The sequence below is a fragment of the Corvus moneduloides genome, chromosome 5 (assembly GCF_009650955.1).
Source record: "Corvus moneduloides isolate bCorMon1 chromosome 5, bCorMon1.pri, whole genome shotgun sequence".
In the NCBI taxonomy this organism is placed as follows: Eukaryota; Metazoa; Chordata; class Aves; order Passeriformes; family Corvidae; genus Corvus; species Corvus moneduloides.
Window position 1 is genome coordinate 17,898,542 of NC_045480.1, and position 27,072 is coordinate 17,925,613.

The window sequence follows — 27,072 nt, forward strand, 5'->3', positions numbered from 1 at the left end:
TTCTAGGTACAGATACTAAATCTCTCCATAGTACTAGCCAATATCCTCTGATGGAGTATTATGAAATAGATCCAGTGACTTAATTTAATTGTGTCTCAGTTTTTGAGACAAAATTTCAGGAGGAAACACTCGGGAATGAGTGTTCCTCCCTTTTCCTCCATCAATGAGACAAGTGGGTCACAAGAACTGAAAGTGGGAAAAAGAAGCCAAACTGTTTATTAACACGTGAACAAAACAGGGTAGAACAGGATAAAAAAACCCCTCAAAATACAATAAATTCCCAGAGTGGGCTCGGACCAGCCGGGGCCACCCCGTGTGCCCGCCGGGGCTGCCCCCGCAGGCTCCCTGGACCGGCGAGGAGGGAAGGGAGGCAGTGAGGCAAGGGGAAGGAAAGGGAAGAAAGAACAAGGAAGAAAACCAACAGAACCTTTTCCCATCTATCTGGAACACAAAGGAAACCCAAAAAGCAGCGCAGTGCTCCCGGCGCACTCTCTCCCCAGCCCTGCCGAGCCCCCGAGCCCTTGGGCTGAGCCGTTCAACCGCCCCTCGGGTCCGCGGCTCCGGCCCCGCCCCCGGGTCCCTCCTAAAGGCGCAGCGTCCTCGGGCATCGAGCAGCGGTTAAGGAACAAAGCAGCTTCATAACATCACCCCAGGACAATTTTCTCTTTACACCACACTGATGTAGGTTCCTTTTCCCCTTCAGCTTCCCTTTAATCCCCTGCTTAGTGGTTCTGCAGCTCCCTTCACCCCTCACTGAGCTCGCTGTGCTCACACAGCCTATCACCCTCTCCTTCCTTGTGCTCCTGTGCAAGCCTTGGTATTCTCAATCACCCTTCTGTTAGAGCTTCACCACTCCACCATTGGCAAAATAGTTTACACTCCTCTGTTTTGTATGAGTGCAGCTTACCCGCGTAGACACACGTTTAAATCCCAGAGTAGTTAAACCCTTCAATAGTGTGGTCATGTATGACATGTAACTAGATAGATGTATTACCCAGCAAGCATTTCTCCTGCTCCAGGATTCAGAGAGGAAAGCTTTTGCCAGCTTCCAGCATCATTGCTTTTCTTCTTCAGCATCTTTTTTTTACCCCTTCTCTTTTTAGCAGCATCCATTTGTTCCATGTACCAGTATTTTCACCATCACCCTGCCAGTTATGGTAGTTACTAATTTCTTAATAAAAGAGAATAGCTGCAAATTACGGCTGCCATATGGCTTTTATTACTAGAAAATGGGCCTTTTCCTATCCCTTATTTTTATTGTACTGAAGGAATGCTGAAAAAAAGAAACAATACGGTTTGTGTATTTTTTTTGGTCAGAGAATCCCAGAAAGGGACACTCCACTTTACAGCTGAAAGAAGTGATTTAGTCTCCGTGCTAAATCACTCTTCAACTTCTCCTAAGCATAGACAGCCAATTGTGCCTAATCGTGTGTGGTAGTTCAGTGATATGGACTACTGTTCATTGGGGATTGAGCTGCTCATTTTAGTTAGGACCACAAATTGAACTCAAACCAAGGTCCCAAAGAATAAAGCATGTGTTTTATACATTAAGTCATTCCTCCATTCTTACTTGGCCCGTGAAATGAATCAGGGAAAGATTATTTTCTGGGTAAATTGGTAGTAAAACCATGATGCAGACAGTTCCACAATTTGATTGCAGCCTGACTTCCACTTATTGAATATCACATCAGGCAGTGGTTCAAGGGTTTCATATGACAGCTTTAAAATCCGCAAAGTTTTCAGAGGTACTTACTACACTGTGATCAGGTCACAGATCTAAATGTCAGTATTGTATGCCTGATTTGCACATTTCAAAACGATTTAGTAATTTTTTCATTTTATCTGCATGCATGAAGTGATTTGGAATACAGAAACAATTTGGAATCATATTTAGTTTGTAACAGTTCAATTAACTTAAGTGCTGAAACATGCTTCTTTCTTAGTAACTAGTTTAATTGGTTACTATTGCAAGAATAGGTTTTGAAAGAATGCCTAAAAGGCCAGGGGCAAAGTAAAGCTCACTCTAGAGAATCCATGTTCCTGCATAGGCATGTGCGAAAAAGAAATAGCAAACAGTTTTTGGGGTCACAGTGTAGTGTATGATTGCCAGTGGGAAAAGGACATGTAGCCTGAGCAAGAAATGGACCTCACAGAAACTGCTTTTCTTTGACATAGTTACTAGCATAACCTCAGTTCCCTTTGGCTAATTTTATTACTGTTTAATAAGCAAGAATGGTAGAGCACAACAAGGTTACAAAATCTTAATGGTTCATTATACATAAATCATATATTTAAACCTTGATCTGAGCAGTAAGTACAAAGATAAGGTAAAATAATATAGAGGTGGGATTAATAGGACGTTACTGTGTGCCAATGTCAGGAAGTGTTTGTCTAACTAATTTAAGGAAACATCTGCTTTTCTTTTGAAAGTCTGACTTTTATTTTGCTAGAGCCAGAAACCTATCTTTTTTTAAAAGGATTTGCACTTTGAAGCTTTTTTGCTTAGGTTTAAAAATAAAAAGGACATGAGTCTTCAGAGATAGTAAATCACCACGAACATTTATTCTCTTCTGTTACAGATGAATAAGGAAAAAAACTGCATGGATTTTGGCACCTCTATATGACTGCAAAGGAGTGTCTGGTTTTGGTGAGATTTTAAAACTTTATTTCTTTCTCTCACAAATCTGCATTATAGCTCAGTGCAATGAAATAATGAATGTCTATGCTGGATTCTGGGCAGAAGAGAGGACTTGGGGCTGCATTTCTGTATTTCAAACTCTTTCAGCCACAAGATTTTTGCTGCAGTAATCCAGCTGCAGTTTGCTCAGAGTGCTGACTCTGTGCCCACATTGCTACAAGGAAGAAGTGATGTCATTCCTCTCTGAGATACTGGGGAGGAGGAGAAAGAGTAATGTCCTTCTCTGTGGGAGGGAGACTCTACATACCAAAACTTGCTTCGCTTCTTTAAGAATGGGAAAGTTACTGAGTGCTATTTATTCAGCACATAGAGGACTTACACATATGTTTATTAAATAAATGAGCATGTGCTCTCCACTTTAGGTAATGACAAACACAGCTACTGCCGGGGGGTGAGGTAAGGTACACCACAAGAGCAGGTGTCATTACATCTGATTTCATCCATCCAAATTCTAAGTCTCTAAATCAGCCCCTGTCTTTCCTACATAATTAATGAAGAGAAAGCAGTAGCTCAAGTGACAACAATTCCCTCCTAACCATTGTGAAAGATGCACAGGCTATAAGAGTTGGGAAATGGCACAAAAAGTCCCCTGACTGGGGGCAAGTCTTGGAACCCAACTAGACTAGGTCTGGTACAGCTAAGACTAGGTGAAGTACAGCCAGGGTACAGGCTATACAATCTGGAAGCATATAGGCTATACGGCCTGCAAGTATATAGCCATTCATTCCTTTAACTGAGAGTATATTTTGACAAAAAAGGAACCAATATTGTTACTATAATCGAAAGTTAGGTATACTCTAGGCTTTCAGATAGTATGTTAGTAGATGACAACAATGTAATGTTGTAAAAATGTGGTATAATAAATGATGCAGGACAAACTCAAATTTCTAGAAAAGAAGATAGGAAAATGAGGATTATATAGTATGTATCTTTAATTCACTATCAAGACTGATAAATTCAATATATGGGAATTACAGTTTCTTAATTCAGGAAACTTTATTGTGAATAGGTACTAGCTGTAGGTTGCATCTTGATGAATTTAACTGAAATAGCAGTAACATAATTTTGGATATTGTTTTAAAGATTATTTCTCTTTTCATTCATTAAATAAAAAGTTGAGCTGACTCTCAAGGAAAAAAAGCTTTTTTTAAAAGGTGAAAGTTTCTTTTTTTTTTAAATTTTTTGTCTGTGGGAAGAGACAAGTTCAAGAAATATATTGATGGGCTGCCTTTAGGTGATGGTTTTGACCATGGGACTGAGAGAAGTGGGACTTCTGGTAAATGGAGCTGCAGGGCAGGGGAGGAGCAGAGGTGGGCCCATGGGCCCATCAGCAATGGTGGGAGTTTCTCCTGGGGAGACCTTGAGTAACTGTCAACACAGATATACCCAAATGCACAAGCTCACACTGAAAACTTTTATCCATCAATGGTATCAGTTCAGCTCCTGGTTTAAGGCACAAAATGAATCTAGAAATCACCTGTTCCAGGAACAGTGACCTAAATTGGACCAGACTGAAAAATCTGCCCATTCTTCAAGAGAAATAACCCCACCTGTTCCACCAGGGGCTGCATTGCAAGATGGGTCAAAAGAGGAGCATTAGATGAGAGCAACGAAGTGCCTGTAGATAAATCTAGGCAAATACAAGAAGCTCTTGTCACCCCAAAGATGAATCTGGATGTCAGACTGGAAACAAAAGACAAAGAGAAAGTGAGGAAGAAATGAGCAGAGGGAGCACTGCATGTTTTCTCAGCCTGTGGTCCAGGAGCCTCTCAAGTTACTTCCACCAGATCTCTGGAGGACAATTAAGAAAAGTAAGTATGCATGTCGTGGGTTACATTTAGTGACAGAGGTGCCTACATCTCCACTGGAAAATTCTTGGAAGTTGGCAAAAGCTGAATCACTGGTTCTAGTGAGTTATGTTCCAGCAGCCTGCTTTTTCCCATAGCTGAACCCAAGTTTTGATTATGCTCCTTGGCCTAATATTTGGCCTTTGCTTTCTTATGTAAACCAGAATGTTTAGTACAAATTAGCATTATTGAAAAACAATTCCCATCCAAATTAAAATTCTGCCTTTCATTTTACACCAAACCTGCTGGGCTTTTTTAGATAAACCCTGCATCAACTCAGCTGTAGTGTTTATGACTAAATGGATTCATTTTTTGGCAAAATAGCCCTGTTTCTCCAGTTGCATAATGCCAGTAGCAATTCATATCTCTCAGACCATCCTCAAGGGTCATCTGGGGTTGCTCCTATGAAAGGTATTAAGCAGCTCCTTCCAGAATTTGTTCTCCTTATTCAAGCTGGGAATATTTTCAGTGTACAGATATATAATACACATATGCACACATATGCATGTATTTATGTATGCATATGTGCATATATGTATATATATATATTTATATACTGTTAGTATGTGCCACTAGACACTACTAAGTTTTTTTTATTTACTTTGTTAATAGCCTCCATTTTTATATCTCCAATTTACCTACATATTGTAGGAAGGAAGCACTGCATAATAAGGAAAGTACAAAGAGAGGGAAAGTAAAACAATGTATGACTGCAAAAGGATGCCAAAAATAAATCCAGAAGAGGTTTTTAATTTCAGATATCCAGCCAAATGGGCTGGCTGGAGACCATGCTCTGTCCCAGTACATATTTGCTATGAAGTTCAATGAGGAGGCAGGAAAAGTCCTTTGTTACATAAGCCCTAGGAAAGTATGTTTAAAAAAATTATATAAATTATATCTTTCCAAGTAATATGATGAAAATGATGATATTGTAACTCTGAAGACTTCTGATGAACATTTTATCCTCAAAGAGCACTTAATTCACAAAGGAACATCTCTCTAGCAAAGTAACCCAAAGCCTTGAAAAACAATATGACCATTTGCAAAGATTTTGTAGTATCACCAGAGAGGTCTAAATATGTAGACTGCAAAGCATGAACATCTTTGGAACAAATTTGTCTTTGGGATCTCAGATAAAGCACTTTCCCAGAGCCTGTTTTTTCAGTGATTTCATCAAGGAGGTGATTTCATCAAAAGCTGAAGGAAAGCTAGTGCAATGCTGAAGTGATAAAAACACAAGGAAGAAATTGTAAAGCCATTGAAGAGTGCAGCAGGGGTATCTTCAAATCTTTAAATACTTTTTTCCTTAATAAGAGACAATCAGTAGAACTGAGCAATTATCTCCCTTTACAGATCTGAATAAAAAGATTTCTTCAATGGAAGTAGATAGATCTTATTAAATAAATCGTATAGTGTCACATACTGTAAATGCAAAGTCAGACGTCAACAGAAATGACAAATGCTACTTATCCCTGAAGAGCCATGGTACTAGGACCCAAAAACAGACTGGGAGTTTCCAATGCCTAGTTTGTATGCAACACAGTACAAAACTAAGACTTCAGGGTAAGTGCTAGTAAGTGCTAGTGTGGGTGTCCTGGGCACTCCTGCAGGACCCAACATGCTCCCACCATTTTCTTCAAAGCTGTAGTGATTTAAGGTGACCTGGGAAGGCTGTGATGAGAACCCACCTGGTGTTGTTGCATCTAACGGGAACTATTTCAGTTTAGAGACGCTCTTGAAAAGTACCGAAGTATGCTGTATTAAATCAACAATCAAACAAATAAATACATTCTTAAATACAGGAGCTGAAACAAATTCTTACAATGTCATCACTGTTAACTGAATGGGTTGAAGGAGACCGTTTGCTGGTTTGTGACCAGGGACTGGAAATGGTATTTAAAATACTGCAGCCAGCTATAAATTTAATCACAAAGTGAGCATATGAAAATGGGGGGGAAAAATCAACCCCTTTTTCAGTTTTCAGATCTGGCCCTGTATAAACGGAGAAAGGAGTTCATAGCAGTTTGTTAGCTAAAAGTATCTCTTACCAGTTCACATATCTTGGACGGGCTGATACACCATCCCAGATTTAAGGAAATGACAATTTCCTTCATGTTGAAGTAGTCCCTGATTATACCAGCATCATGCCAAGCTTGGGACTTGTTGGATTTCCAGGCCAGTTTCCATTCCTGAGAGGAAGCCAAGATGGTGTGAAGTGCTTTGGACTACAGTCTTGGGGACTAAGGACACCTGCAGAGCAACTTCAATGGATGCTAGTTCAGTGTGAGTGAAAAACAGGCACTGCTGCTTTGCATCTTTTAGCTGGTCATGAGCTTATTGGGTTAAACTCTGAGGGTTTCAGTCTGCCCGTTACTAACTGCTCACAGAACACACAAATCTGTCTCTAAATAACATCTTAAGGAACAATTATTTCTTTTTCAGGCAGCCCTGAATTCAGTTACTGTAACTGCTACAGAAAACTGGTTTGAGACAAATGATTAGAAACGCTCAAATTACCACCAGTTAAGCTGGTACTGTGTATTTCCGACCAGTTTATCAACAACAGCGTGGACACTGGTGAGCTGCCATGACCACAGAGCCCAGGGCATTCCCTTTGACTCCACTTGTGATGGTCACCCAGTCAGGAGGCTTTTTGCAATACTCTCAGCCAGAGCACAAGTGAAATCATCTTGCTGGCCTGCAGGACTTAATTCTGCTGCAACATAAGGTTGTAGATACAGCCTATGGCCTTTTTCAGAGAGAAAACTATTATTGCATCTATGCAGTCTATGTTTTATTGTTTGTAGGTGACAAATCCCAGATGAGGGGTCTACATGCCTATATATATTTTATATATCAGGGTAATGACATGTACATGTGTATATCTATAATCCTGCTTATCTGGTATGTATGCAGGCATGTGCATATGTTGACTGAAGAGCAGGTTCATGAAGAGTATGATAAAAGGTTTCTGAAGATTAAACACACCTTAAAAGATTAAATGTTAAACAAGTCTTACAGCCCTGGTAAAGGAACCAAAGATCCGTATGACTTTCAGTTTGACCAAAGGAATATTTTCCTTGGCATTACCCAAACCTGTGAGAGCAAAATGGAACAATGAAAATATTGCTCAATGTTTCTCTCTGCACAGAAGAAATAAATAGTTCCAAGGACCAGATACTGCCCTTGGCAGTGTAATGTAATAAAGACAGATATAACCAGGAGAGAGAGAAAACATTTTCTGTTCCTCCAAGAAAAGCCACTTTAACAGGACTTGCCTATCCACTTTCCCACATTCAGAGGTGCTTGAATATTACCTTTCTGTGGCAAAGGACATAAACTCTGGCACCGACCATGCTCCTGCTTCACTATGCCCTCATTATCATCAAAAGGTTTGACTGATTCCTCTAGCTACTCCACTAACCAGCATAATAACAGATGCATTTCCATGCTCTCCATCTTGCATCTTGCAAAGAACTTCAGATTATTGCCTTGACCAGTTAAACCAAGCTTTCTCTATCTTAAGCATTTTGGAGAGCTGAATATGTTAATTTCCTGTTTTGTAGAACTGTCCCATGCACACTGTGGCAGAGAAAAAAATCCAACCCTAAATCTAAATAAGAATAATGAAATGCCTTAATTAATATTACTATTAGAGAATAAGAATAGCATCTGTTTGTTAGATACGATAAAAACAAGTAAGTCAGAAGAACCTCCAGTCTCACATTAAGATGTGAATCATCTATTTATTACTTTGTGCATAAATGCTCCATTGCTATTTGCACAATGATTAAGAGTAGTTTTCAGAAAATAAATCTTTTTTTTAATAGTGCAAAGAATGAGAAGGATAGAGAATAATGGGAGTTTAAGGGGATGCTAAAGTTCTCCCATGAGCTTGGATGAGATTTATGTGCAGTGTGAATAAAAAATGTATATGACAGCACAGGATTCACTTTGTTGTTGGTTCCTATTCCATTTGTCTAGTCTAACTGTATTCTTTGCCTCCCAGACATATAGTGAGTCTGGCATTGTTGAGCAAGAGAGGGAATAAACTGCCAGTCAGCAGCTCTTTGAGGCAGCTTAACTTCATCCAGTCTCATCAGACCCAACGTTGTAGAGCAAGACCAGTGCCATGAGATTTGGAGTAAAAGCATAAATGCTACCTGCAAAGCTGCTTCTGCTAGGAGGAGGCATTCTCAGAGTCTCACTACAGAGCAGTCTTTTTATTGCTATGCCTTTTCCATTTTCAAAAGAGTATGCAATTTCTTCAATTATATATCAGCTTCTGTACAATGTCAACAGCTTAGTAACAGGACAAGCAAGAGCCAGTGGGATTGTGATATATGTCAGATAAGGCTCTCCATACAGCTTCAGACCTGTGAGGCTTTGTGCTTGATGCTTCATGTCCGTTCTCTATCTACTGTCATTAAGGTTTCCACATAAATCTCTCTACAGTTGCCCAGTTGCAAATATGCAAAGGTCTGAATCTGAAACTACTGACATCATATTTGTTAGAGGAATATCTGGGGGCTAGGAAACAATACCAATACTATTGAGCCATCATAGTGGAGGATTCCATTGGGGTTTTTTCCCCTCTGTTTCCTGAGAGGATTGAGACTCAGGTGCTTCTGCCTCCTGCCTGTGCTGGTTCCACCATGTTTCTATTGCCCACATAATCCTCCTGCCTGTGTTGTTTCTTCCTGGCCCCCAATCTTCAGTATCATCTGATCATGTTAGCCCATTTAAGCAAAACTCTAAGCCTTCAGCATAGAGCAATCTGGCACACCACATTTTATTTCACGAGATCAAGGGAAGAGGCAGAGGCAGAAGCACTCTCCATTATAGCTGCCACAGAGCCACAGATTATTACAAATCAGAGGACCCTCACAGGAGAGTGCTGCAGTAAATGAGCCTACACATGATCTACCTCTCAAGGAACTATTTGTAGAAGAAAAATAATATTTTTTAGCTGCAGAATTATTCCAGCTGTTGACTGGGCATAGAACAGTCATTACATGGTGTCCCCCATGGTTGTATGGCCACCCTCCCACCAAGGTGCTGGTGTACCCCACCAGGCTCCTGGAAACCCACAAGTGGCTCATGGTTGCCTTGTGCTCCCTGAAAGGGCGCAGAGCGCTCCATCATCATTCACATACCTGTAATGTGTCAGAGGGCCAAGCACTGGCCATGACCTTGCTAGCAGGCAAAGCTGAAGGCTGTGGGAAATGTCAGGAGAAATACCAGCTACACAGGTCGCAGCATGGTGCCATTTGCTGGCCTTACCCACAACAACCTTCTCTAGCTCCATGCAAGTACATAATTGCATTAGGGACTGCTGATGATTTGGCTACAGTTTATTCACTGACACATACATGGAGCAGAAACTTGTACCATAAGCAAACATAAGCAAAGTCTGCCTCATTTATAGGAAAATACAAATTTTATAGGGTACCAAATCTTCTACCACAGTTGTGCTCTTGTATAAACAACACCATAACATTTTGTCCTTCTTGAGACAACAATGGACAAAATGAGCAGTTCAAATAAAAGAAGCTCCTGAACTATGTGACACAGAGCGGTAGCATAGGAGCACCCAAGGCATGGTTCTCAAACTACACACTTGTTCCAATGCAGCTCCTGTGTCTAAACCATCCTACCTGACCAGATCAGCAGAGTGCTGGGTAATCCAGGTCACTGCACAAGGAAAGATGTCATGGGCTGCTGCAGCCAGCTTTGCCATGTTGTCGTGGGACAGAGATGCACATCAAGGACTTCCCATCCTCTCCAGAGCAGGAGAAGGCCCACTGCCTACCAAAGCCCATCTCACATCTAGCACCTCAAATTTCTGCAGCTGAGTTGATGAGCTTGACCAGCAGGGCCTTAGTATCACACAGACACAAATAGTAGAGATCCTGCCTGGACAGTCAAATGACTCTGGCTGAGACCAGGAAGGACTAGATGCCACTGCTCTGCCAGTGGTGCTGCCAGCAGTGGTCCCAAGAACCCTGGGACAGCTGTGGCCAAGCACTTATTGTTCTCCAGATAACAGGAGCTGAGAACAACTAGATCTTTTTCCTCCTAGAGTTCAGAAAAGCCGTAGCTCTAGGTTTTAGAACAGTACTTCTCAATGCTCTTCTTCCTTTGACCACACAAAGTACAGTATATGGCAAAACTTTGATTCCCTGCTCACCCTTGCTAGGTCAGACAGGTACAAACACAGGCAGGGATGTCCACCCCATACAGCAAGCGAACTCCTCACCTTGCAGGGAGGAACTGTATCCCAGCTTCCCACCTAGAGGTTGGACAGCTGTCAGCAAACCATCCCACTCATACAGTCCTCACACAGTGGGAGCCAAGCTCCTTCCAGAGTTTGACAACAGGTTGTCACAGGACAACCCTGTGAAGCTGAGGCTGAAGATTCCTGAAGAAGCCATCACACTGTTTTCATCCAAAATGTCAGCATTGCAGAAGAGCAATGGCAGCACTTCAGCAATGCAGTGACGTTTTGTACCCTCTGGCACACAAGGTATGTAAATAAATGGGTTTCTGTCTAAATTCTATTGTGTGCAGATTTGTACCAAAGAATTGTTGTGATGTGCATCATTATGTCTCATTATGTGATTGCAAGTAACCTTTTGTGTAGCAGACACAATCCACGTAACATGCTGTGTGACCAGTTTACAAAACAGGGCTCCTTCAGAAGGGCAAGTAATTAATCATTATTCAGCAATAGCACTCACCACTCCATACTTGCTGGCAGGAGTGTATAACCCAGGGCATGCTTAGCTATGACAATAAATTATTCATGCAATAGAAAACTAGTTAGCTGTGGTGCTGTTCCAGTAAATGGTTAAAACCAGAAAGCACTCCGTTAGTTTTCAAGTGTGTGGCTGATTTTTTAAATTTTTTTTTTTTTATGAATTTACTGCCAACACATTGCATAAACAAGCATAGGCCTGAGTCGCAAATGCAGTAGGAAAGAATTAGTGTAAGGCACCAATGTGTGTTTTTCATAATGCCAAACTCAATAATCCAAGGATGAGAAGATCTCTTGAAGGTATAGTGCAGTAACTTTATGGCTGTAATAATTTTATTACTTTATCAAGTACTAATTTAATAGAGAATGAAACACAGATTGTCAAAAATAAACTGCAGCAAATATTTTATTTGATGAAGAGTCCTAGGAGAAATTTGCATATTCTGCTCTTTAGGACATGTTTTACTTCATACTTAGCTTTGGCTTTCATTTACATTACACCTGGCAGACAATCTATCATGACACAAATAAAGCACATGAGATTATTTACTTTTGATCACTGTCCACTATTTACACAAGCCAGGGTTAATGCAAAAGGCTGACGAGGGTTAGAGTTTAATCACTGATTTTGGAGAGGCTGTCTTCTCTTCAGTTGCCTTTTTACAGGGCAGCTCATTTCCTCTCTACTAGCAAACAGCAGAAGAAAAGTCAGTATGCAAGCACGAATCCTTCTATCATCTTGTACTTCACCATGCATGCATACCAAAAGGTACAACTCATCTCAGATCTCACTGTTTACCAGACCTGTGAGTATAATTTTTTCAACTGAGCCCATTAGTAATTTTAAAAAAATTATTTCCCTTTATATGAAAGTATTTTTCTTCCCATTAATTCCATTTTACTTAGGAAGAGCTTAATTCACCAGGGCCAGTCACATCATTAAGATTATAGAATTTTTTTTATAAAAGAGAATCAGAAATGCCTTTGCAAAACTATTATTCCAGGAGACTGTTGAAAGGAAGTTGCAATAATTCAAAGGAACCTCAAAAGCTAAACATGTTTTGAGGAATATGTTTCCAGCTGCAGAATAAATATTTGTAACTTCACCAAAATTTGTCACTGAAAAAAACAACCTTTCACTTTGCTTTGGGTTCACAGGCTGCTAAGATTTTGGGTTGAGGTTGCTTGACAATAAAGCATCACCTGTGGAATGAACACCAATCAAGTGCAAACATTTAAGATTTATACATGTATTCCATCCAGCTGCAGTTTCCATAATTGCATTGCACAGACACCAGCCATTCAGCAGAGCACATCGTGCAGCGAAGGATGAATTGGCTTTCTCTTTTTCCCAGCAGAGCAGTGCAAGGAGAGCACAGTGATGGGAAGCAGAGGACATACCCACTTCCTCTCATGGAGCATTTCATTTTCTTCTTTGCTGAGAAGACTAGCCTCCTTTGCCCTGCAGTATTAACAAGTATACCAGCTCCCAGTGAAGACAGGCTGCCCTATATCTATCAATAGAATCTATATAGAATCTTTTCCCTTAGGGATTAATTCAACTTTTGATTCAATCTTTCTGAGCTTTAAATTATGATGTTACAAACCTCCAAGGAACTGCTGTACTATTTGTGACCTTCTTTATTACTTTCTGCTGTTTGATAAAGTAGAGAAAATTGATTTATAGATTAGTTTGCTTGTGAACATTGAATATCAATGGTGAGAATGTGATTCGCGGAAAACCAGCGTAACTGCTGGTTAAAGTTTAATATAGCAGTTTATTAATTAATGGTGAAGGACAATAGAATAACTGCACATTAATCTTCAATGAGATTCTGGAAGTGCAATGTGAAATAATAGCGATGAATCAAGGCATCTTGCAAGATTTGGATTTAAAGTTTTTTCAAAACATTTCCACAAAGAATTTTGTCCATTGCTTCCACTTCTCTTCCCTAAACCTCTCTCTCTTCCCCTTAAGACCTGATGGCTGTTTTTGTGTTTTCTGTAAGCATTAAAGGTTAAAGGGGGTAGGAGAGGCAGAAGTTTTCCAAATGGAGCCTAAAATTAGGTGTTGGTTTCTGTATTTGGAATCTTAGGCCCCAATCCAGGAGTCTATTTTTATTCAAAGCAGCCGAGCACTTGACTTCAATGGATCTAAAAACACTCATACTTAAGTGCTTTGCTGAATCAGGACAGACTTAAGCACAAATGTAAATGCTATGCTGAATTGGGGCTCTAAATATGTGACTTGATTTTTAAAAGTGCTGAGAGACAGCAGGTCTAATTGAAGTCGATGGGAGCTGCGAGAAGCTCAGCGTATCTGAAAATCAGGCCACTCACTCATTGAGGTGCCTGAATCTGATTTCAGATGCTCAGCTTGCAGTATTCACCATGGGGAAAAATGGTGACCATAGCAGGCAATGGAAAGCCCTGATTTTACGCAATAAACCTTAATGTAAAAGGAGGAGATGGGAGGCAATGGCTTCCTGGAAATCTAATGTGGAGTGCTTTTTTTGGCAAGCATCAAAAGTATTACGCAAAAATATGAAATGAATAAATAAATGAAATTAAAAAGCCTAGTAACTGGAGAAATATTGGGCTAAGTTCATGCCTTGAGGAACAGCAGCAAGACTGATGAGAAACATCAGGAATTATTTGGCCTACTACGTTTTGAGCATTAATTTGATCAGGAGCAGTGACTCAACAATGGCAAATCCCACACAGTGAGGAACTTCACTCTACCACCCTTGCGAGAGCCAAGCACAACAGTTCGGATTAGTAAATGGTAAAAATGCAAAAGCTAAACATTTTTGCAAGTTACAGAGCATATATTAAGCAGCAATGTAAGGAACAGAGATGAGCTGGAGGCTAGTTGTTTTGAGAAGTGGTCCTTTCCTTAAGAAGCACAGCCAGGCTGTCCACCAGCTGCCCTGTGCTGCTCCTCCCACCACAGCTGGGTCCCTCCTGAGGCGCCATCTGATGAGAAGACTCGGTCACACGGTGTGATGCTGTGCACCCCCAGAGAAGGCTGCTGACACAGCAGGACAGGCCTGCAGCCATGAATTGGCTACCCGTGAATGAACCCTGGGCAAACCAAACAAAAGTGGTTCTTCCCCTATTTTTGCGCATGTAAAGGAGAGGGGTGTGAATACCCTCTGCCATCCCCAGGCCTACCTGTTGCCTGCCCAGTGGCAATGCTGGTGTGGAAGCTCATATGCTGCATGCTGTATCAATCCACAAAGGAGTCAGGAAAGCCATACCTGTCCAGCCACCTACCTGTCTGGTCCTCCTGATCTGTCTGCTGAGACAGAGGCTGGTGAAGGACTCTCATGACAGGCTTACTTCTAGTCCAGGTGTTTATCATGTCAGGATGGAAGATACCAACCATTTTGCACTTCTCAGTCCCTACTACCTGAACTGGGATTCAGTGTGGCCAGAAGAAAAGTCCTTATGTTCCCCACCCCCTTCTAACTCAAACCAGCAACTCTTGAACTCTACCGAGGATTTTTTAAAAGTTTTCTTACATGGTTTATGGCATGTCTTTTCAACAGACTTGGGTACTCATGGCAGAAAGGCACATAGCACCTTTCTACCATTAAATGTATTAAAACTGGTGATGCTGTACCCTGCCCAAAGTGCAGCAATGCAGGTGTGCTCTGGCCTATAATCTGAAATAAATTACAATCGCTAGAAAGAGTAATACAAAACCCAGTACACAACCAGTTGTGGGAGAAAAAACCTGTCACTTGTAACAAAAATGAGAAACAGAAATGGATTTGAAACATTCGTTTCCCTTTATTTTCTCAGTGAGGCTGATGTGTACTGCACATTAAAAAAAAAAGAAAAAAAATCACAGGAATTTTCATACAATGAATTAAACCACAAAAGTACATGTAGAATCGGCAGGTGGAAAATAGCCCACCTTGGGCTTATTTAGTATCTCACTTTCCCTGTTCAGCATAGTCCAACCTACAACTTTACATGTTCACCTACTGTACAAATCTTACAGTAGCTCCATCAGGTCAGTGGTTCACATTACTGAAAATGTCTGTCACATAGGTACAAATTTAGAATCATCACATTCTACTACATGGCTATTCTAGGTCATTTATAGATCAGATCTTATACTACAGTGATTGAAGTTCTCATTACAGCCATTAAAAAGGACACATAATCATTACCTACTGTAGGCTTACATCTAAAGGGATGACAAGGAGGTGTGGTTGTTCCGTGTTTGTTGTTTGGTTTTTTTTTTAACTGACCCAAGTATTATTACCCCAGAGGCACAAACTTTCCTCTCAGTGCTGCTCTTGGTGATGACAGCCCAACTACTTTTCAGAGTAGTTTAGCATAAATATTTTTCTTCAACTTTAGGCTCCCTCTGTTTGGATTAGTATTTAGATAATTTTCCATTCTGTAGGAATTACTCAGGTCTTGGAAAGATCACAGTTCCTAAGTACCAGTTCTGTTACCTGTATTGCGGATGTGGTACTTACCACAGCATGAATGCAACAGTACAATCTTCATATAAAAGACACACAGAGCTACACTGCAATTTGCCTCTGGTGACAATGTGGTACATGTGCTAATCTGAAATGTTCTTGGGGAAGAAAAAAAGAAAAGCAAACACCGAGTTTATATTTTGATGGATTTCCTACTACAGTGTCTATGAAGGATCCAAATAGCTTTATTCAGCAATCCTAGCTCTATTAATTTCATATGTAATTTGTAAATCCACAGAGGAAAGCCATCTTCAAGATGAGAATGTTTGCCAGGCCAGTGAAAAAAAAAATTTACTCACATCATTATGCCTGCTTGGTGAAAAATAAATAATGCCCCCACACAAGCCCCACACCAATTTATTAATGCCAGCAATCTAGGGCAAAAGAGAACATTTTAAAATTTAATCACAGAAATGTAAAGGCAAAATAGGTAATGCATCTGGTCCTTGAACACATAATATGATATACTAAATATTGATTTCTTAAAAATAATTTATTGCTTTTAATATTTTTCTTTACAACAGAAGATACTCAAAATCCAGAAAGGAAAATTGTAAACTTTTAGTTTGGCATTCACACAAAGTTAAAATACCTGCATTTTTAATCTACAGAGCAACAACAAGAATTATGCAGAGTAAAGAATGTTACATTTGTAACACAGAACCTCCAGAAAAGTTCTTTTTTTTTTTTTTTGTTTTATTGCTATCTATCTACTGAGAAATAAGAAGCCAAAAAATCAAGCAAGCATCCGACAGGACAGACAGTGGAATCTCTCAGAACACAATATGCTGGTGATAAAATGAATGCAGCCATCAAAATCAACTGCACTGCTATGGGGGTAGAATCAGTTTTCTAAGATTTAGAGTGGGAAAGTAGATTAAATAGTTAGGTGTGCCATACCTTTAAGAGGAATCATGAATGCCAAAGAGTAGTAGAATAACAAATCTATACATTCACAAGCAAATTCCAAACTTTGCTGATTCAGTAGAGACTCCGAGTTCAGATGAAATTCTGATGCTCAGAATAGCAGTAGTTTATACTCTTGTGGTTTTTTTCTTTCCTGAAATTTATATTTAATTTAACAGAAGCAATGTCATCAGCAACAATGTTATGTGCACATCTGAGGCCATGCTAGTGCATAGTAAAAAAAAAAGGAAAAAACCCAAAACCAAACCACTGCTTCTGCAAAAGCAGAATTTCCGAACAAAGCACTTGCTTACTCCAAACTGACAACCATCATGCATCCTAGGTATAAAACTTCCACTGGCCTTTTTATTCTTTTAGTCATCTCATAATTTATAATAAATAGGATAATTACAACTGATAAATATGTCTCTTTAGTAAACAAAGGAATGAAGGATTGGTATTTATACAGGATGCATAACTGTAAAAAATATAGATAAATACCATCATTAAACTCTGCCAATGAAAAGATTACTGGCTTCAAGAACAGTGTTTAGACACAGAATTACTGTAAAAATCATACTGTACTTAGTACCTCAGCATATTTTTATCAAATTAAAATCACAAAAATTAAAACAAAATAGCATTTTAAAAAGATTTTTGACCTCTAGTTCCAAAACTACTGTTGATACATAAAATAAAAACATTTCTTAATGATTACCCATTTGAGAGACTTTACATAAAATTATGATATTTTCTAGAAAAATTTAGATGAGAAAATTTCATTCCCCTAACAAATTCAGTGTATAAAACTGCAAAAGAAAATCAAGCAATGAGAAAAATGTGGAAAAATACTGCAGAAGGTGGTTAATATCTTTTGGGCTAGGATAATTCTTGACAAAATTCTTATATAAGCTCACCAAAGGAGGGATGGATGTGTATAATGCATTTTTGCACTCAGACACACACGCACACATATGCACACTCACACCCTCACCCACACGCTTTTCTCTTTTTTTTTACAATCAAATATATATAAGCGTAAGTTCAGCTTTCTACATATGTTAGTGTACAATAATTGTTTCACCTCATATAATTACATTTGAGTATTCTTAATTAAGAAAAATTCAGCAGTTTTTGAAAAGAAGGCTGCATTTACAGTGCATAGCTGTAACAAAAAAGAACATCGTCATACAGTATGTACATAAATAAAAATACTCCATTTAACATTTGTAAATACTCAACTACTTTAGAGAATGTAGCAAATAAACTACCTGTGCACACACCCAGATAGTTATATCCAACTCTCATTAATAATGTAACACCACGTCCGCTCATTAGAATAAATCGCTGAACAAGCTGCACATTTGACCATTAACAAGGCTTTGAAAATTTTTCTGTGGAAGATCAATGTTGTAGACATTTACATGGGTGTCAGAATTAAAAGATGAAACTTCAAAATGTTAGGGAAGCTTGAGCCTTTTGATTTTCTTTTCTGCAAAAAAAACCCCACAAAAAACCCAAAAAACAAGCCAACCGAAAAAAGAACAATCTTAAAACAAAGCTAAGACAGATTGCAGGCTTCTGGGACCTGTGGTTTCTTCTGGATTGTCATATTATCACTGTGTTGTGAGAAGAAGCTTCTTTACAAAAAAAAAAAAATGCAGTGTCTGATCCCCAGACATCAGCAGCCGCAGTTTTCACACTGGGGTTTTTTTTCTGTTTGTTTTTGTTCTTTTTTGTTAAAATGCAATATGTACAGATTTTGCAGTTCATCGTTGTATGTGTATCTCTGTGGAACTGCTGCCATGTCTCGTGATTTGCACTGAACTCGCAAGGAATGCCCGGCTCCCCCGCCACCGCTCACCCGCGAAAGCGAAGCTGACACCCATGGACATGCGTGTGCTTACTGGACAGCATCCTGCCCTTCCACTCCTCGAGCAGCTGTGTTCATGTAAACCATGGTTTTGAACAGAGAGTGTAAAGTAGGAGAAATTCCTAAGTACGACTTTTTAGTTGTCCATTATTGAAGGACATGATGTCCGTGAGGTATTCGCCATCCCTTTGTTTTCCCTCAGATGACATGCTTGTTACCTACGCAGGCTCCGCTGTGCCTCTTTAAGTAAACTATCAAAATCCATGGAGTCATACTTGCTTTTAGTGGAAGCAGGATCAAAATCATCTGAGTTTGAATCTGAAACCCAAAGGATGCAAGGTTAAGTAAGAGGCAAGAACTACTTATTTTCTCTGTACATCAGTACAAACAAGGCACTGAAGAAAAAATCCACCTTACAACCACAACTTTATGGGATGATAAAAGCATAGCAATGATCATCACAGAAGCTTTAGGCATTCCTGGTAAGAAGCAGCACTTAACAAAAGCACTACACATCATCAGAAGTGGGGAAGAACCACTAATTGCATGTACATCTAGAGCAGGTTAACTCAAAACAGTTTCCTCAAGGACTTGAGCACCGAGACACTCAAAGGTCTCCAAGTAGTCCAGATAATGTTGACAGATGCCTTAACCAAAACTCCACCCTTGCCTTGCAACTGCTGTTTCACAACATGCAATATCCAAGACAATTCTCCTGAGAAACGTTCTGAAGATAGCCAGGGCAGCCTGTGAGCAGTGCACAGAGGACACAGCTGCTTCTGCCTGCCTTACTCTGGGGTCTTGTGGAAGTCTCTACACCTGCCAGGATTTCTAGTTTTGCTTCTTGTTTGGAGTGTGAGCAATTCTGGGCAGGGCCTCTGCATGGCTGTATGAGCAGTCTTCAGGTGGGCTCCTCAGCTTTCTGCATCACATGTGATGAGCCACAGCAGCAAGAAGAGCCCAGCTCCTGTGGCCTGGGATACCTGCTTCAGCTTTATCAGCTGCTCAGACACGGACGTCAGTCTGTTCCCAGCACAGAGGAGGGATTGTATGTTTGTGGCCACACAGCTCCAGTACAATTATTGACATGGCTGCAAGCACTGAATTTCCTTTTGGAGTCAACCCTGTGTAACACCGACTCTCACCAGTTCCTGTGTCACAGCTCGTTTATGAGAGTGCCCTTTTCTTGCCATTTCTTGTGTTGAATTAATCAGAACTCCCCATCTACCACTATAAGACACATTCTGCATTAAATGTTCATTACAAGTTCTGTTAAGACAATATCTTCTCACAGAGGAGAGGTGTTAAACTTCTGACTACTATTTTCAAGTGTTTTCTTTCTTCTGTGCTCAGCCCAAAGCTGATTAATTCTCTCTGTCCTAGTACCAGCTCATGAATTTTAAAGTTCATCCTGCCATTTCCTTATGTTGCTCTATCAGATACTCTGCAAAATACAGGGAATGCAGTCTGAAGTACAGAAGCTCAAGCTGTCAGCAGGACAAAGTGAAAACAGTCTGCTCACAGATACTCTGGGAATCCCGCTCACAATGGAGAGAGCTGACAGGGAATACTCCCAGTGATGAATAATGTTCAAGAGGGTTCCCTTCAGACAACTTATTTTAAACCCCAGATTTTCTGAGATACAGAGATGACCTTGGCTTCCATTGCTGAAGATAAGTCAAATCAAGGCAAGACTTCAATCTGGTTTTACTGTTTTTATCAGCCTACATTTCGACAAATGCCTTGCTACCTTTCATATTTTCTACATCAACCCTATATCTCTTCAGCAGTCAATTGCCTTTTCTTAGCTTTACATTATCTGTTTAGCCACTGAAGTGAATTATAGCATATTCATTGTGAACAATGCGTATCATCTTTATAATTTATTTTGAAAAGACGTCAATTGGTTAGAAAAAATATATCTGTATTCACTTCCTGCATTGTACAAAGCCGAGGGCAGCACATACAAGATTTCATTAGCACTGTGTTACAGGGTTATGAGAGATTTTAATGACTGTGGTCATTTATTCATAAAAAAATCCACAATATCTGATTAGTATAGATTCAACAGCAAAATGTGCCTTGCTGTGTTATTCAGAAAAGAGTACATCCCATGCCTTTAGTCTATTTATACAGGTATTAGGAAAGGTTTAACATTTAATGAATACTTTACATTTTAAAAGGTAATTAAATAAGAGGTGAGTTTATAATATATTGTAATATTACACAGGTTGTTTTGGTAGTCTGCATAGTTTCTTTATGCATATACTTAACATCAGTATTCCTGCTGTAGGACTTTGAACATCTCCAAAAACCCTTGCAAGGGGAAGCACCAGACCCTGATTCGGAGCATAGGACAGAACCATACATTTTGCCCAGGCAAGACTCACACAGACCCAGATGTGTTGTCACAGTCAGCATGCACACTTGGGACTGGAGTTATCACAGCATACTGGGGGCTGGAGACTGGTGTGCATAAAGCCCCACATCATTGTAAACACCAAGAGATTTGCTAAGCTCTCGACAGGCTGGAACCTCTTATATCATGACTGGAAGGCCCTGCAAGGAGTCACCTTCATACATAGGTGCTTATGCACAATTTTAGAATCACCAGTTGAGGTCAGTGGCTTTTGCCACACTAAGGGTCAGATTTGGCCACAAGCTCTTCTACCTTTCAAACTTGAGCTACTATGATTCATGTTTAAGGAGTGCCCCTGGCAAATTCTGGCCATCTACAATAGAACTCATGATGAAGTGAGAATCATCATGAAGTTTTTGGGTTGACCAATCTACTCTGTCCTCTGTTTACTGCTGCTCATATACATAAATGAGGTATTGGAATCAAACAGTTATAGCAATAAATAGTAAAGCATGTGGGAAGTTTCTGTGGTGCTATCTTTTCAACTTAGAAATGTATTATTGAATATATTGAGCACTTATTTTTCATAATGATGGAAATGGGCTTTAAAAGAATATTCATAGTTTGGAGTATTTGAAAGAAGCCAGCTCACATTACTAGACTCTTACGGCATTTCTTACAGATTTCTTACAGATGTCTTATAGCAAGTGAAAACCACTTTCTTCAACACCCCTCCAATAATTTAAATTGTATCAGCAGTAAGCAAAAAAGAAGCAAACCCTAAATTCTCATGAGTTACAAGATTCCAGTTATGTACTTTAATTCAGATAGAGCAAAATACCTACCTAGGTCTGCATAGTTAGACTTGCAAAACTGCTTGCGTCCACAGAAGTACAGCTCGAAATCAGGTTCGTTTGACCTGCGTAAAGTGTATCCATTTTCAAGAGCAGCGAAGGCGTCACAAGTATAGCGGTAGGTGATGAAACCATAGCTGTCTCTGTCATTGAAAAACAGTTGTGAACAAAAGCTGAAAAGAGTTAACACACATTAGTGTAACCCCTTCCTGAAAGCAAGACTTGCTGGAGACCCAGCATTGGAAATGCCAGAAGTACTGCATCCATTTATCAGCATGATTGTCCTGTCATGCAGCTAAATACTTATTTCTGGGACAGGGAAATCTCAACTAGCAAGATTAATAAATAAGGATGAAAGAAAATAAGTAAGGTTTTGAACTCAGCATGTCATCTGTCACAGGACTTATACTGGTACTCTCATACCAGTAATCTCACTCCCATAATTTTTTACATATGGCAGATCTCAAACAAGAAATAATCTCAAAAGTTCCTACCCATCATCCCGCAAATTTACTGTGCACTCCTCAATTTCACCAAAAACTTCAAACCGATCCCTCAGTTCTGTTCGAGTTGTGTCAGGTCTGATTTTACCCAGATAAATCACACGGCGTTCTTCCTGTTGATAAAGAGCAACCGGGAAGGCGTATTTTTAACAAATGTGTAATAGAGATGAACCTATACATACGTGCATGCAAATACACACACAGATGTGCAGAGGATGCATAATTATAGGAACAATCTCTTGTGGAAGACCTACTGCATCTTGCAAGTACATGAAATAGTTCTCTCCTGGAAAGCATCTAAGGTATTTAAATGACACCACATTTGTCAGGTGGTGTGCTTCTGGAAGGGTACACGGATTGCTGTTATTGTTCTGCTGTACACTGACAGATGCTTCCCTTTGTATCCTACTGCACCTTCTTCCCTGTCACCCTTTCTACCACTTCCCCTCCAGGACTGCAAACTCTTCCAATCTAGGAGCTCCCTTTCTCTTGCCATGTATACAATACTGATCAAAACTCATCTTAGTTGCAGAGTAGCATAAAGTAACACAATAATTGCATAAGAGTACCACAGACATAACAAAACATTACAAGCATAACGTTATAAGCTCATATGACTCAAGAGCTGACTCATCCTGCAATCATGTTCCACCATAATCCATACCTTAAAATAGAGGGAAAACTGTTTAAGGTTGTCATACTTTAAACCCAGCCAACAACTAAGTACCACGCAGCCCCTAGCTCATTCCCTGCTCCCCTGTGGGATGGGGAGGAAAAGCAGAAAAAGGTAAAACGCCTGTGTTAACATCAGCTTAATAACTGAAACAAAGTAAGATGTAATAATAGTAATAATTATAATGATAGTAATTCTAATGAAAAGGGGAGAGAGAGGAATAAAACCCAAGAGAAACAAGTGCTGCACACTACAATTGCTCAGCACCCACTGACTGACACCCAGCCCGTCCCCAAGCAGCGATCTGCCTCTCCCAGCCAACTCCCTCTGGTTTATATACTGGGCATGATGCCATATGCTATGGAATATCCCTTTGGCCAGCTCAGGTCAGCTGTCCTGGCCATGCTCCCTCCATGCATCTTGTGCACCTGCTCCCTGGCAGAGCATGGGAAACTGGAAAGTCCTCCAATTAGAGTAAGCACTACTTAACAACAATTAAAACATCAGTTTCTTATCAACGTTATGCTTATACTAAAGCCAAAACACTGTCCTGTACCAGCTACTATGAAGAAAATTAACTCTATGCCAGCAGAAACCAGGACTAGGTCCAAAAGATGTCTTTTATTAAAACAAGTATTTCTGGGGCAATGACAGGAAGTAAAATATATCCCGCAGTCACCACTGCCTTTTGGTTTATTCAGAACAAAAACCATCTGACTGAAGTTCCTAGGCTAGAGTATCTTCTGCATGTTCTTTCAACACTTGGAATAAAGCATCAGGTACTTTTATAACAAGTCATGGTCGTATTATTCTTTCCTTAGTACAAATGCTGAGCAGAATGAGGGAAGGACTGGGAAACCCTTGAAGAGTCACTTCATGAATTTTAGGATAAACACTTTTCTAAGGGTAGAGCCATTTAGTGAGCTGCAAGAAAAGAAAATGGAAAAAGGAGATCTTTAGAACACTGACCTTAAGGTAATCAGGGCAAAGAAGCACAAGCTATACATGGCTTGGGTGCTCAGCCTTCCTGCCTCCGATTGCCTCTGGCCTGGCACTACTGGCCCTACAGCTCATCCCTTACACACCCACACAGTAGTCCCATAAATCGAACCACCACCACATTCTCAGCTGGTGTGAATCTGTCAGTCAGTGGTGCAATGTCAGTTTAAACCATCAACTTTGGCACCTGAGACTTGTGCAGAATTTAGGCGCCGAATGCCGAAGGAGCTACACTGACTGCTGAGAATTCATGACTATCGTAACCTGGAGGTGCCTAAAGGCTAATGGCACCTCGACTGTGCAGTGCAAGAGGCACTAGGGACCTAAATACAGACTTGCATTCCTGCTCAGAAACATTCTAGCCTGAAGAGACAGGTAGTTTATAGTGTTACAATTCAGATATAGCATGAAATGTATCTTTTCCATGAGTCCCCACAGAGGCATAAAGCACTAGTCATTCTTGGACCATGGACAATACAATTGAGATCAGACCAAAACACATGTAAAACCAGAAATTATATTGATGTTGCTTTCTTTACTTGTTTTGAATACTCATTTGAGATAAAGAGACCATCAGAACTCTTAGTTAGGGGTGCTGAAAATCTTGTCTTCCTGCTCCCAGGAGAGCACTTTGCTCTCAGGAACTATTTAATGCAAAATAAAATAAACAATTCCTGCAGCAGTAAGCCAACACTAAAATATCTGTCTCCCAACAGAAACTCCTTCTTACTAGCACTTTCAGTAAACTACTTTCACTGACTCTTTTCCTGACCTCACAAATCTCAGGGGCTCAGATCCAGTTAATCTAAGCTCCTGAGGAATGAAAGTTCAAAGCTGCAGAAAACAGAGATACAAGAATCGAACATTCCTATCCCAAAACCCTACCCACTAAGGAATAGCACAAGAATTACCTGTGCTCTTTATGGGTCCCTGGTCAGCCCAGTGGAGTCCTTGGTTGCTGTACCAAAGTATGTATAAGCTCTCCTTAATCAGTGGGATCAGGTAAGGATCTCATTTAGATACTTGAAACTACTGCTGCTTTTCATTATGTAAGGAACCATGGTGAGTGCCTTGGTAGTCCTCTGTAACCATGCTGGGACAGGCAGATCCATTTTAAAATGTTCCAAAATGCAGGGTCCAAAAGCTGCCCTTGTTCTCTGCCATAGCAGTGCCGTTTGGAGAAGCCAGGATGGCTAAAAGGACTTGTGCTCATGGGTAGCCATACATTTAGGGCACAGACAGCTGCTGTTTTTTACCTCTGTCTCTACTGTTTCCCAGTCCACAGCCCTGACCTTGACAGAGGAGTTTCAGTAGGGCTTCTGTGAACCAGAGACTGTAGAGTGCAAGCTACAGAAATCTGCATTTCTTCCACTTTCCCCATTCTAATTCTGCTTACCTTCACTATGGTTGGGTACTGTAAACTTCAAAACCAGGAAAATCTGCGTATGCACAGTAATTACTTTTTCAGACTGTTTTACCAAAACAAGGATTTAACCACACTGAAACACTTGATAAGAAACAATTCCATTGATACTTGCTATTGAACCTAAATGACTGACCAGATGGAGCAGAACATAAACACACCAGACTGTCTAATATACTTCAGCTGAGATAATACATCTCAACTGAAAAAAACATAATGTTTCACTCACTGACATGGAGATTGTTGTATTACAGTGTGATGGAAATATCTAGTGCACACTCTTCCATAAGTCTGTCTGCATGCCTGTGCAATTTTTTCTTCTTCTATCCCTCTAATAACCTTTATATCTCTAATATCCCTTTAAGTCAACTGTAATAAACCAAAACTGAACAATTAAAAAAAAAGCCTGTTCAAGTACCGTTAAGGGAATAAGTTGAACCTGCAAAATTAAGGAAATTCAAATTTAATGCTGAAATGCACCATATGTCCTCCAGTGTGCACATGTGAGGAGATGGGTTCAAGTATTTTTTTAAGCAGAGTGCCGTGATGGAATAACATACAGGAGAACACAGGATTCACACAGCATTGTCTTTGCCTTGGTTAACTTCGGCTTATTTAAAGCAACTATGAAAGAATGTATTAATATTCACAGAGATGCCTTCCTTTCATTCCCATTAATAATAAGAGCTATAGAAGCCTAACAAGATTACAACACACCTCCAAATGTTAAAGACCTTTTTTTGATAATAAGTTACATGTTTAAGTCTGTATGTGCATATTAAGTAAGATGTTTACTGCACTTGTTAGAGGATATATGATAGATGACTTGGAAACCTAGAGAAAGGCAGAGAAAAGCTTTTGTTTTCAATTTATATAGGCATATATGCAGGAAACTCCAGAAGGTACTTGTTCATATTTCCCTCCCAAAAGTGCACATGATTTATTTTGCATCATAATCCTGAAGTGTGGCTCATTGCTCTGCCAGGTAAAAAGAGAAAAAGAATAGTCCAGTCAACTCCGTCAAGCCTAACATGTCTGTCTTCCTTCATAATCTTGCTCATTCTTCTTTGCAGTAAAAACATTTGAATAGGAAGATGTGGCAGAAAATCTCAGACTGACATGCAGTATTTTAAGTCTCAAATGAAAATACTAAAGCATTAGAACACCAAAATATGAAAAAACAAGACCTGAATATACCTTACACCTCTAAGGGTCAATAAAGGGACCACTCATCCTCCAAAACACTGACTGATGCTAAGGATCCTTTTATCTTGCAAAGGTTTCCTCCAAAACTTTATTTTCTTTGTGATTCCCTATTCCTAAGTCTTTATTTCACATGGAACTAAACACAGACCATTAGATGTATTAGTTTTCACTTGGGTTCTTTTGCTTTTTTCCCCAATAGTTGTTTGCTTTGCCTGCCTGTGGTGCTGCTAAGCGGGGCCCATGGGAACTGAAGGCAGCCACTCCAGAGGTAACACCACACAGTGCTGCTGTTCCCATTTTCCCTACCACTTTTTGCCTGCACATCTGTGGTGCATACCTAGTTCTCCAAGAGCCAGGTAATGCTTTATGTGAAGCTGAGACAAGAAATCCAGGAGGATTTTAAAGCTGGGTTCTGCTATGGGCTTGTAAAGGTTCTGCTGCTCACTCCAGCACAGGGGGCTGGCTGGGTGCA

The 27,072-nt window shown here is 40.0% G+C and overlaps 1 protein-coding gene across 5 annotated transcripts in view; it reads right to left on the reverse strand.

The window, feature by feature from the left end:
• Window positions 1–15,073: 15,073 nt before the first annotated feature.
• The window catches only part of PPARGC1A (PPARG coactivator 1 alpha), a 372,179-nt gene continuing 360,180 nt past the window's right edge, over window positions 15,074–27,072 (reverse strand). For all 5 annotated transcript variants that reach the window (XM_032109377.1, XM_032109380.1, XM_032109381.1 and 2 more), the window contains 3 exons: window positions 22,291–22,412; window positions 21,788–21,939; window positions 15,074–18,901 (listed from right to left, as the gene is read on the reverse strand). In XM_032109377.1, the coding sequence (XP_031965268.1) occupies window positions 18,798–18,901; window positions 21,788–21,939; window positions 22,291–22,412 (378 nt within the window). In that variant the 3' untranslated portion in view covers window positions 15,074–18,797. The remainder of the gene's footprint in view (window positions 18,902–21,787; window positions 21,940–22,290; window positions 22,413–27,072) is intronic.